Raw genomic sequence first — 13,160 nt, forward strand, 5'->3', positions numbered from 1 at the left:
TTTAAACAGAAAACCTGGTAATACAAGAGTCTCACTTAAAAAAGGAAAGTTCAGGGCAAATAAAAGCATGACCAGCTTCATCCCCTGAGCTGTTATCTTATGGAACTTACTATCTAAAAGGTGTTGCACAGGATGAAAGTACAACTTTTCTAAGAAAGATTTGAATAACTGCATTATACCACTTCTATAACGGGTTAATAAGAAAAACAAGAACGTTTGTAGGCTCTTAGGTCTCTATTATCTTCAAGGTTAACCTCAAGGAGGAAACCCGCTGATACAATGTTCCTAAGAACCCCGGGAGACAGGGAACATTGTGAGCCCTATGGGGACTCCCTGCTCCCACCACCGCCCTTTAGACAATGCTTCTATCAGCATTTAGGAAGCACCGCCACGCAAGGCTCCTGCAGGAACTGCCCAGATCCAGACGACAGTGAGAGAGCAACTGGCTCCCAACCGGAGCAAAGAGCACTGGAAACCTATTTGCCGCCCCCACTCCCGCCCCCGCTTCACCTCTGCGGCTCTGCGCTCAGATTCTTTTAGCTCGAGACCAAGAAAGGACTCAGACTCCCCAAGGAGAGAAAAAGAGAAGCAGCAAGAAACGTGGGGCGGCACAGGTGGGGGCTGTCTCCTACGAGCAAGGATGCTGCAGAGCGAGCGCGCACGCCTGCACATCCACTCCCACACCTACACACAGCACTTGCACACTCGCAGAACCACACCGCCCTCCCCCTCCCGTCTCCACACTCTTTCTGCTAAGCAGCAGATTCCCAGAGAGAGGGAAATGCAGCCAAAAAGAAAACCCGGGGGGCTGCCGCCCACCCCAGCGGCGCCTGCAGCCCCCACCCCTGGGCGACCGCGAGCCGGGGGCGCGGGGCGCGGGGTGCGGGAGGAGCCGCGCCCAGCCCGGCTAGCAGCCCCGCGGAGGGCGCGCCGGGGCGACTAGCCGCCCGCGCCGCCCCCGCCCCTCCGGTGCCAGCACCGCCCCCGCTGCGGCGGGTGAGGGGCGGGGCGGGGCGCGGCGTATATAAGACGAGGGGCGGGCGCAGCTCTTTGTCTCTTGCTGCAGCAACTGGAGCGGGAGCACCAGGACCCCGGGCTCGGAGCGGGACGCCAAGGTGAGCGCGAAGCTGGGGGATGGGGGCACACGGCCGGGGTCGGGTCGCAGCCGGTGCTCCGCCGGGCGCGCTGCGGCCACCACAGGAGCCCTTCCCCGACGGGACGGCGGCCGGGCCGACCACGCCCTGGGGCTTCGGAGTGGGGTGCGGGGCGCGCCCAGATCCCCGGCCGCGGGGCTGCCGGCAACGCCCCGGCGGGAGTGCCACGTCGGGAGGCGGCGGTCGTGAGCGAGGAGCGGGACGCTGGCCACAGCCCCAGGCCAACCGCCTCGGTTTGCCCACTAGGATTGTTTTAAGAAAATGGCAGACAAACCGGACATGGGGGAAATCGCCAGCTTCGATAAGGCCAAGCTGAAGAAAACCGAGACGCAGGAGAAGAACACCCTGCCGACCAAAGAGAGTGAGTGCCCCCGCCAGGTGGATCCCCCGGTCCAGCCCCTCGCCCTGCCCTGCCCTCGCAGCCCTCTACCTCCCCACACAGCCGATACCTCCGGCCCCGCCACCCTTCCAGTTACAGACAGCGCCCTGTCCCTCCCCCGCCCCAAGCCTCTTTCTTCATCCCGGACCTCATGGGTGCCACGGTTGGGGGGGTCACGGTGATAGACCGCTTTCCCGCTCTCCACAGCCATCGAGCAGGAGAAGCGGAGTGAGATTTCCTAAGACTAGCGGATCCTCTGTCCCCGTCCTCTCGAGACCCAAGTCGTGATGTGGAGGAAGAGACACCTGCCAGACGGACATGAGCCACAAGCTGCACTGTGAACCCGGGCACTCCGCGGGCCGTGGAGGGGACCCCCAATCGGACTGCCAAATTCTCCGGTTTGCCCTGGGATATTATAGAAAATTGTTTGTATGATTAATGAAAATAAAACACACTTCGTGGCATGGCTGGCGTGGTCTGAGTCTCTTAGTTGAGTGTGCGTGGGCAGTGTTGCTACATCCAAGTCCCACTCCTTGGAATCGGTTCCTGTCGCAGACCGGCCGGCTTGGAAAGACCATTTTTAAGTTTGGTTATACGTGCTTCTCCGTAAGAATTCGTGGCTTACTAGCTGCTTACCTCTTGCTCTTAATGCAATCCATGTAAAATTTAACCCCACTTTGTCACCTGCAAACTGTTTTGGAAAAAAAGAGCAGGGTTTGGTTTTGATAAGCTTTTTAGAGTCCCACTTGTTTCCCTCTCGCCTTCTCAAAGCTGATTCGCAGCGGTAGAGAACAGTGATTTAAAGTCTAGGAGGAAAGGGAAGAAAGACAATCTGGAATGCTGGAAATCTCTTGAGGTCACAGTCTCCAGAAGAAAAAGGCGTTAAACAACAGAGGCGGGACCTAGGGAAACTACAGCGGGAATGTCTGAACTAGAGGAACCAGCCCTAGAACTTGCGGGGGTGGGGATGGTGGAGAGCCTGGTTTTTTGTCTTTTAATGCTAGCTCAGAACCTCTCACAAAAGCATTAGCCATTAGAGGGAGTGCCTGCGCTGTGCCTTAGCAGGAAGGGTGGGAACGTGGAGGGAGGAAGGAAAGGTTGGTGCTGGCAGCAGAGCTCTATGGGGTCACCCCTCTGGACCCACAGGGAAGGGGTGGTACCAGCCCAGAGGGGCTGGTTTTCCCCAGTCTGGGTCTCCAAGGCATTCAGGAGCAGAAGAAACAGGCTTATGATTCTAGGGCTGAAGTTTTCCTTAAGGAGGATGGAGAGGATGACACATTGCTGGTGATTTATTTCACATTTTTGCCTGGCCCCAAGGGGCTAAGTGCTGAGTGAGGGCAGTTAATTCAAATGAAGTACCATCCCTGTCCACAGGAATTTAAAATCTAGTGACACAGGCAGCCCCAGCAAACCAGAGTCAGTACACCCAGGCTGAGGAAGCCACTGGCCCATGGAAACAAATGCCCAAAGAGTTTCTTCCTCTTAGCTCCTATCTGCCCCTCCTGCGTGATCACCTTCCTGGTTACAGGCAATGGAGGATTCTTAGCGATTGATACTGGTGACTCCCACAGTAGCCAACACATAGTAGACACTTGATACGTGCTTACTGAATAGTAACTGAAGTATCACCTGGCCTCGCCTGCTCCATCTTGGCACTGCTAAAGCTGAGCTGTCACCAGGCGCTCTTTCCCAATGTCTCGTTGACTCCACATACATTGACAGGGCCCTATCATGGAGAATTTGTGGAAGTTAATGGTTCAGGGAACCCAAACATCTTCATTTCCTTCCCTGAGCTCAGTCAGTCCAGGATACTATCCTATTACAATAAGGAGAAGTACAGTCATTTCATAATTGAGGCTATTAGTAGAAAGCTCCAAATTAGCCAGATGACAGCTTTTACATCTCATCTGGTTAAAGGGTTTTGGATTTGGGGGTGCTGAGTTCTGTGAAATTCGAAAGCTGTGTTCTTGCTCAGTTTAATTCAGCATACATTTTTTTTTTTTAGCACCCTGCCAGGCCTATCACAGCATAAGGCCTGTGGCAGCTAGAAAAGACATGCCAACAATCTATACAAAAGACAGGAAAAAAAATGCTAAAGAGATACAAGTAAAGAACCATGGGAAGGTAGACAAAGGAATGGTTTAGTCTAGGACAGGGGGCTGCTTCTTGGAAGAGGAATTAATTGAATTAACAGAAGTAAAAATGAAAGCAGGGCTTTCTCAACAGAAGGAAGAGAAACATAATGATATGTTCAACATAATGATATGTTCAGTGAAGAGAAAGGCAATGATTCAGCAAAAACAGAAGCAACCTCAAAATTAGCCTAGAAGGTAAGTTGGGTGTGTTGTATCCTATTCAAGGGTCCTCAAACTACGGCCCGCGGGCCACATAAGGCCGTGTGATGGTGTTTGTTCCTGTTTTGTTTTTTCACTTCAAAATAAGATCTATTCAGTGTGCATAGGAATTTGTTCATAGTTTTTTATTTTTTTTTTTAACTATAGTCTGGCCCTCTAACGGTCTGAGGGACAGTGAACTGGCCCCCTGTTTAAAAAGTTTGAGGACCCCTGCTTGGGAGCCACCGGAGATATGAGGGTTTGGAGCAAAGTGATCTGAAATGTATGTGATAACATCGGGTAGATACTGTTACAGACACGAATGGTTTTCTACCCAGTCACCATCACTACCACTGCCATTATCACCCCCATCATCATCACCAGCACCCATGCCTCATCCCCTTCCACCCTGCCCATGAAGCATGAACAATGGAAGACCAGTTTAATTCAGATATCAGGCAGTTAATGAGCTTCAAGTGGCCCACCCCAGAGAATAAGGCTTGATTAGTATAAATTTATGGCACTCAGGGATTAAGCATATAGAAATGTATGAGGACATTTTATTTTTTATTTATTTTTTTTTTTGTAGAGACAGAGTCTCACTGTACCGCCCTCGGTAGAGTGCCATGGTGTCACACGGCTCACAGCAACCTCTAACTCTTGGGCTTACGCCATTCTCTTGCCTCAGCCTCCCAAGCATCTGGGACTACAGGCGCCCGCCATAACGCCCGGCTAGAGGACATTTTATTTTTGTTGTTATAATCATTAAGGGACAACTATTGACAGCTCATGGATAGAGACCAGGAATTCTTGACATCCTGCAATGCATAAGACAATCCTACACATCAAAGATCTGTCTGGTGCCCTGCATGACTTCTTTAAAAACTCTTTACCGTAGTATAACACACATACAAAAAAATGCATAAAAGTGTACAGTTTGATGAATCTTCACAAACTGAACACACCCTTGTACCTCGTTCCAATTGCATACCTATGTATGTTCTAATAGCATGTATACATTTTGCCTGTTTTTGAACTTTATGTAAACAGACCTGTGACATCTATTCATGTAGGTGAAGCATCTCTTAATTATAGAGTCTATCATTGATTGATTTTGCCAGTTTTACCATAGACTTCATTTTCCAAGAATGCAAACTTATAAATATAAATTGAGAGACACCTTTTGTTAACTCAAAGACTCACTAAGAGCTGATCGCTATTACAGAAATCATGGCACTAACAGAAATCTCTTGGTTTCTAAATTGTTTCATGAAACAATTGTATCAATTTATCTGAAGCTGCTGGATTGTGGTAATGTTATTATAGGTGAATACATACATAACGTGCAGACCGGTTGTTTATATTCTAGAAGATTATGCCATTTTTAATAGTCAGCTTTTGATAGGTTATGCTACAGTAACAAAAAAAACCCCCAAAATCTAGGGTGGTGCCTGTGGCTCTGTGAGTAGGGCACAGGTCCCATATGCCATGGGTGGCAGGTTTGAACCCAGCCCCAGCCAAACTGCAACAAAAAAATAGCTGGGCGTTGTGGTGGGCACCCATAGTCCCAGCTACACGGGAGGCTGAGGCAAGAGAATCACCTAAGCCTAAGAGCTGGAGGTTGCTGTTAGCTGTGATGCTACAGCACTCTACCAAGGGCAACAAAGTGAAACTCTGTCTCTAAAAAAAAAAAAAACTCAAAATCTCAATGGCATGTTTTTTTTTTTTTGAGACAAAGTCTCATTTTTGTTACCCTCAGTAGAGTGCCGTAGCGTCATAGCCACAGCAATCGCAAACTCTTGGGCTCAAGTGATCCTCTGGCCTTAGCCTCCCAAAGTAGGGAGGGACTACAGGCACCACCAGAACACCTGGCTATTTTTAGAGACAGGTTCTCACTGTTGCTCAGGCTTGTCTTGACCTCCTGAGTTCAGGCAATCCACCCACCTCAGCCTCTTAGGGTGCTAGGATGACAGGCCTGAGCCACCACACCCGACCAGAAATCTATTTCCTGTTCTTATCACACATCAGTTGCTGCTCTTCTTCTGTTCCCCATGTCTTTCTCATTCTGAGAGCCAGGAACTGCCCCTTTCTAGGACATACTCTTGTTATGGCAGAAAAAGGAGGGGCAGATTCATACAATGGCTTTTTCCAAGCTCTTCCCAGAGCTTGAGAGTTTCCATTCCATTCATACTACATTGGCCAAAGCAAACCTTAAAGCAAGCCTTCCATCAGTTTGATGAGGCACACTGTCAATGACAAGCCGTCAACCTGGGATCTATAATTCTGATATAGGGAAAGCAGAAAATAATTAGACCCCACAATACAATCTACTATATATATTAAAATGTATATACCTATGATTTTTTATAAATTACCTATTTATTTTACCTTTATATTCCAGGCTTATGTAGATTTATGTTTTTAAAGTATGTACTGGGGAAGGCTTTATTATCTTTGATTTTCATTTCAGAAAAGAGGATGTTATAAAATATTTTATATATAAGTAGATGTTGGTTCTAATAGGTTGGGAACCAGCAGTCTGAACCAATCCTGATAATTCCACTATCTTTGCCAGTGACGGACTTAAGAATAGGTGTGGATTGTGATTCAGGTCAAGGAGACCCAAGAGGAAGCCTGCTCAGGACCTTCTTGGAAGATTGCATTTGCTTTTCAGGAAGAACATAATGAAAAAGTACAAATGCCACTGAATGAGAATGTGATGCTTGAACCATGACAGTCATCTTGAAGCCAGTAGGAGAAATGCTAATAAGTTGAAAAAAACCTGGGTACTTGGAGAAGAAGCCCTTCAGCTGCTGAGTTTTCCTGAAAGTGCCTTATCTTTGAACTTTTTATGTGAAATAATTTTTTTTTTATATTTAAGACATCTATACTGGGTTGTCTGTTGCTTATAGTCCAGAGTACCCTAAAAATAATCAGCAAGAATGAGAAGAATCTAAGTGCAGAGATACTGAATGGTTGTTCATTGTGATAGTCCAGACAAAAGGTAATGAAGACTTCAGTTAGGGAAGGAACTGCACGGAACACACATCTGACTCTCCACTTCTGGGGTGGGGAGGAGCTGACTTGTAGCATTTGTTGATTTCTGTGGTGTAAATATTGTCAATCCCAAGCTGCTGACAATTTAACAACTAACTTGCCTGCTTTCTGAAAATTTAACAATTGGTTCTTTGCAAGCTGGTGCCAGTTGGCTCCAACCCACCACTAACTACAGGGATTGGAAAGCAGGGCTGATATAAAAGATACTGCGGAGGGAGAATTAGCAAGACTTTGGAGGGCAAAATGTAGACAAACAGAAACTTCTATTTGTCTGTGTGACTTCATTTTACTGCTTTAAGTTCTAGGGGAAAACTAAAGCATCCTATAACCAGCGCATTTCCCAAAAGTACATAGGGAGACTGCTTTGGAGAAAGTTTTTTTTTTTTTTTTTGACAGGTTCCCACATAGGTATCATAAATTAATTTAATGGTCTACACATTGTGAAGAAAGACAATAAAACAAGGCCACGGTAAAGTTGGTGCCTATGGCTCTGATCCCTGAAAAAGGCAGGGTAAACTTGGAAGACATCACAGTGTCGGAGAACCTGTATCAAGCAAAACCCGGAAAGCAAAAACTGGTAGGAGTCTGGGTAGAAGAACATGATGGGAGAAAAGCAGGCTGGGTTGGTGGGCCAAACTGAAGGAGCTATAGTTATTAATTGATTATTGCTTTTTCCATTTATTTGACTACAATTTATTTAGCATTTGCTAAGTACTGGGGGCCCTAGGCTAGGTACTTCCTCAGGATAAACAAGATGTATCCTTTTTAACCTCATTCTCTCTAAGGCAGTGGTTCTCAACCTTCCTAATGCCCCGATGTATTTTCATTGTTACAAAGGGGTCGCGACCCACAGGTTGAGAACCGCTGCTCTAAAGTAAAATTGAACAGATCACCCAGATTAATAACAAAATATAGAATCATAGAATTCAATATTCTGATTTAAAACTAAAAGGGCAGGCCCAGCACAGTGGCTCATGCCTATAATCCTAGCACTCTGGAAGGCCACGGCAGGAGAATCTCTTAAGCTTAGGCATTCAAGACCAACCTGAGCAAAGTGTCACCTTGTCTTTACTAAAAATAGAAAAATTAGTCGGGCAATGTGGCAGACTCCTATAGTTGCAGCTGCTTGAGAGGCTGAGGCAGAAGGATCGCTTAAACTCAGGAGTTTGACGTTACTGTGACCTATGCTAATTCCATGGCACTCTAGCCTGGAGAACTCTGTCTCGAAAAGAAAAAAACCTAAAAGGTCACTAGGTAACTAAGCTTATATATTTTTTAACTTCCCCAGCAAACTTCAGAAGACCAAGATCAACATTTACTCTGAAATCCTATTGCATCCTTTCGTAGGTATTTAATGCTAAATCGGTATGTCTTATAGAAATCAATGAAATCAGAAGGACTTGGCTCCCAGGCCTGGGTATTGGTTAGATTAAAAAACATTGGCCTGAGCAGCACCTGTGGCTCAGTGAGTAGGGCTCCAGCCCCATATACTGAGGGTGGCGGATTTGAACCCCGCCCCAGCAATTGAAGATTATCAAATACCCAATTCATAACTAAGAATTTTTTCCATATTTTTTTTTTTTTTTGGCTGGGGCTGGGTTTGAACCCACCACCTCCGGCATATGGGACCAGCGCCCTACCCCTTTGAGCCACAGGTGCCGCCCGAATTTTTTCCATATTGTGGAGAAATCTTGCTGTCTAGAAAGACAATTCTGTCAAGAAAAACTCTTACTCTTGCATCAGTGCAGCCCCAAGACCTTCACCTGAGGCATCTGTAGCTAAAAAGAAACTATTCTTAGCCGGGCGTTGTGGCAGGTGCCTGTAGTCCCAGCTACTCGGGAGGCTGAGGCAAGAGAATCGCTTAAGCCCAGGAGTTGGAGGTTGCTGTGAGCTGTGTGAGGCCACGACACTCTACCGAGGGCCAGAAAGTGAGACTCTGTCTCTACAAAAAAAAAATAATAATAAAAAAAAAAAAGAAAAAGAAACTATTCTTTGAGTCATTTTTTTCTGTCCAAATGTTATCTCCTTGCCAAGCCATCCTTTATTTTGTTTCCTACTACTCAGATGTTCAGGTTACTTGATCTGAGTTGTTCTTAGAAAAAATTCAGTAAAGTGCATAATTGTATCATGAGGAGTCTTTGGTTTGTGACCACCCCCCCCAAAAAAAACCAAGGCTTAGCCCACCAGAACTGGGGGGTTCAAATCCAGCCCGGGCCTGCCAAACAACAATGACAACTATAACCAAAAAATAGCCAGGCATTGTGGCAGGCACCTGTAGTCTCAACTACTTGGGAGGTTGAGGCAAGAGAATTGCTTAAGCCCAAGAGTTTGAGGTTGCTGTGAGCTGTGACACCACAGCACTCTGCCAAGGGTGACAGCTTGAGACTCTGTCTCACACACACAAAAAATCAGTCTTCAAAGCCTAGCTTTTTTTTGTTTGAGGCAGAGTTTCACTCTGTCACCCCAGGTAGAGTGCTATCACCTCATAGCTCACAGTGAGCTCAAACTCCTGAGCTCATGCAATCCACGCACCTAGTCCTCCCAGAGTGCTAGGATTACAGGTGTGAGCCTCTGCGCCTGGCCTCAAAACCTCACTTAAGCGAAAGCATTTATTTATTCATAAATGAGAAGCCTGTGGCATGGGTTTTGCTGATGGAAAAAGTCAGATGATGTCACAGGGACTTGCTTTCTCCTTCTCCACCTCTCAGCTCTGCTTCTTCATTCTTTTTCTTTTTTCTTTTTTTTTTTTTGAGACAGAGTCTCACTGTATTGGCCTCAGTAGAGTGCCGTAGCATCACAGCTCAGAGCAACCTCAAACTCTTGGTCACAAGAGATTCTCTTGCCTCAACCTCCGAGGTAGCTAGGACTACAGGGACCAGCCACAACACCCGGCTATTTTTAGTTGCAGTTGTCATTGTTGTTTACCAGGCCCAGGCCAGGTTCAAACCCACCAGCATGGGTGTATATGGCTGGTGTTGTACCACTGTGCTACAGGCGCTCAGCCATCTGTTTCTTCATTCTCAGGCTGACTCTCCCCTAGTGGTGACATGTGGTAGCTCAAAGATTACATTCCTCCCAGGTGTAGGAGCAGCAAAAAGGAGGGAACTTCCTTTCATTCAGTTTAAACAAAAACCCTGGGCCTGGCCAGGTGTGGTGGCTCACATCTGTAATCCTAGCACTCTGGGAGGCTGAGATGGAAGGATTGCTTGAGCTCAGGAGTTTGAGACCAGCCTGAGTGAGACCCCGTCTGCACTACAAATAGAAAAAAAATAGCCAGGGGTCATGGCTAGTGCCTGTAGTTCCAGCTACTTGGGAGGCTGAGGCAGAAGGGTCACTTGATCCCAAGAGTTTGAGGTTACTGTGAGCCAGGATGACCCCTCTGCACTCTAGCCTGGGCACCTAACAGAGTGAGACTATGCCCTCCCCCTCCAAATAAAAAAACCCTGGGCCTAAATTTCACCAGCCTGAATTAGGCCAGGTGTCCATCCTTGACCCAAACACCCTAGCTATGGCAAGGCTAAGTCATATGCTATTATTTTTTTAATTAGATTAAAGTTGGCATCACCAATAACAGAATAAGCCAACATTATATACCTGCTGATATGATTGATACACTGACACGAATTCAGCATCACATTCATGATACTCCTACCAAAAATGCATAACCTGAGTCCAGTCATGAGGAAACACAAGACTAACCCAATGTAAAGGACATTCTACAAACAACTGGCCTATACTCTTCAAAAATGTCACCCATAGCTCAGTGGGTAGGGCGCTGGCTACATACACCAAGGCTAGCAGATTCGAACCCAGCCCAGGCCTGCTAAACAATGACAACTGCAATAAAAAATAATTGGGCATTGTGGCAGGTGCCTGTAGTCCCAGCTACTCAGGAGGCTGAGGCAAGAGAATTGCTTAAGCCCAAGAGTTTGAGGATGCTGTGAGTTGTGACGCCACAGCACTGTACTGAGGGCGACATAGTGAGACTTTTTCTCAAAAAAAAAAAAAAAGCCAAGATTACAAAAGACTAAGAAAGGCTATTCTTTAAATGACTAAAGACTTTAAAGAGACAAGACAGCCGAATGCAATGCTTAATTTGGCATTAGATTCAGAATTTGTAAAATAATTGCTATAAAAAACATTATTAGATAATGGTGAAATTTGAATTAAGTTGGAAATTTAAAATTGAAATTGGACTATTATTAGAGAATAATACTCCAGCAACGTTAAATTTCCCACTTTTGAGCACTGTACTGTGCTTATGTGAGAGAATGTGCTGTCCTTGGGAGACAAAGGTTAAAGCACTTAAGAATGAAGGGGCACATGTATGCAACTTCTGTCAACTAATTTAGCAAAATAATATAATACCACACATGTGTATTATATATGTACATGTGTGTATATATATAGAGAGAAAGAAAACATAGCAAAATACTGAGAGTTGCATCCAGGTGGAGGGTATATAGGTCTTTGTACTATTCCTGTAAGTTTTCTACAAGTTTGAAATGATTTCAAAATAAAAATTTTTTAAAAATCAGAATATATCATCATTCTTGGGGGATGGCTTTTTAAAAAGAAAAGAGTAATGTTTAAGTACTACTCTAGATCCAATTTGATAGAAAACCAAGCATGTGGTGGAAACTGACAATGGAATTGATCCATCACAACTCCCTTTATCTTCTGCCCTAATTTTGAAAAAATAATAACTTTCTTTTCTTTTTTTTTTGCAGTTTTTGGCCGGGGCTGGGTTTGAACCCACCACCTGCAGTAAATGGGGCTGACGCCCTACTCCTTTGAGCCACAGGCACCTCCCGAAGAAATAATAACTTTAAAAAACTAGTAAAGTGAACTGTCCTATTTATGAAATATTTGCCTTTAGAATAATCCATTAAAGCAAATGGAAAACCAACCATAGACACAATAACAGTTACAGCTCAGATAGTCTAGACTGAATGGTATGGAGGGTTGGACTCAGCAACAGGGCTTAGGCGACAAGTAAGGAAGCTGAATCTCAGGCTGTGTAAACAGGCCTTGGAGAGGAGAGACATCAACAGTAATAGCTGAGTCTGTTCCTGAGGCCCAAAACTGTATTTGGTGTTTATGTCAGAGTTTTCCAGAGAAACAGAGCAAACAGGAGACATACGCACGCACCCCTCCCCTCCCCCCCACACACACACATACAGATTCTAAGGAGTTGGCTCATGAGATTGTGGGGGCTGGAAGTTTGAAGCCCACAGAGCAGGTAAGCAGTGTGGAAACTCAAGCAGTTCTTCCACATTATCAGGATGTCCCCAAAGTTGCCATGCCTGGGGAAGATGGGAAATTGTAGCTAAATGTACCTTTACTTACAAATCATTTATTAAAAATTTTACAAAATATTCTGTACAGGTTGGCCACCTCTTTGTAAAGATGTAATTCCTTCTTCTCAGGGAAACTGAAGTTTTTGCTTTTAAGCCTTCAAATGATCGGATGAAGTCCACCCACAAGAATAATCTCCTTTTCTTCATATCAACTGATTGTAAATGTTAATAACATCTAAAAACATACCTTACAGCAGTATCTAGACTATGTTTGGACAAATTACTGGGCACCACAGGGTAGCCAAGTAAACACATAAAATTAACCATCACAGTGTTTGAAGGTTTATTCTCCATTTCATCCACACAAACACCGGGATGCCAGCAAGCACTGTCTCCCTGCATCTGGGTACCCATCCATCCCACACCAGGCTGGCAGACGGCAGGAACACTGAAGGCAGAAGTCCAGCTCCCACCCCACCCGAGACCTGGACATGACCTGGAAGGATAGAAACTAGATGCTGGATAGGATAGCTTAAACTGGAAAGAGCCTCTATTCTGAGCCTGGGACTTAAGAGATGCAACGCCAGGCCTGGGTTCCACTTCTAGACTCATTGCTGAGAGAGAATAAGCTTCTATTATGATATTTAAGTCACTAAGTTTTAGGAGGTTTTCTGTCACAGGCAGCTGAGCACAATTCTATGGAATACAAAAATCAAGGAAAACACAGTTTGGCCAGGCACAGTGGCTCGCACCTGTAATCCCAGCACTCTAAGAGGAAGAGGCAGATGGACTGCCTGAGCTCAGGAGTTGGAGACCAGCCTGAGCAAGAGCGAGGCCCAGCCTCTAAAAATAGACAGGTGTTGTGGTGGGTGCTTGTAGTCCCAGATACTAAGGAGGCAAAGCAAGAGGATTTCTTGAGCCCAAGAGTTCAAGGTTC

General features: G+C 45.7%; 1 protein-coding gene across 1 annotated transcript; it reads left to right on the forward strand.

The window, feature by feature from the left end:
* Positions 1-959: 959 nt before the first annotated feature.
* TMSB10 (thymosin beta 10) lies at positions 960-1,997 on the forward strand. The gene is made up of 3 exons (XM_053586788.1): positions 960-1,115; positions 1,401-1,515; positions 1,741-1,997. Exons 2-3 carry the CDS (start codon positions 1,416-1,418, stop codon positions 1,773-1,775), a joined length of 135 nt encoding a protein of 44 aa, XP_053442763.1. The 5' UTR covers positions 960-1,115; positions 1,401-1,415; the 3' UTR covers positions 1,776-1,997.
* Positions 1,998-13,160: the final 11,163 nt, after the last annotated feature.

This window comes from Nycticebus coucang, chromosome 4, assembly GCF_027406575.1.
Source record: "Nycticebus coucang isolate mNycCou1 chromosome 4, mNycCou1.pri, whole genome shotgun sequence".
Taxonomy (NCBI): Eukaryota; Metazoa; Chordata; class Mammalia; order Primates; family Lorisidae; genus Nycticebus; species Nycticebus coucang.

Excerpts from the sequence above, each read along its gene's own strand:
- TMSB10 (XM_053586788.1), top strand. The coding sequence starts at position 1,416 with ATGGCAGACAAACCGGACATGGGGGAAATCGCCAGCTTCGATAAGGCC. Across the intron at positions 1,516-1,740 it reads CACCCTGCCGACCAAAGAGA|CCATCGAGCAGGAGAAGCGG; the intron begins GTGAGTGCCCCC and ends CGCTCTCCACAG.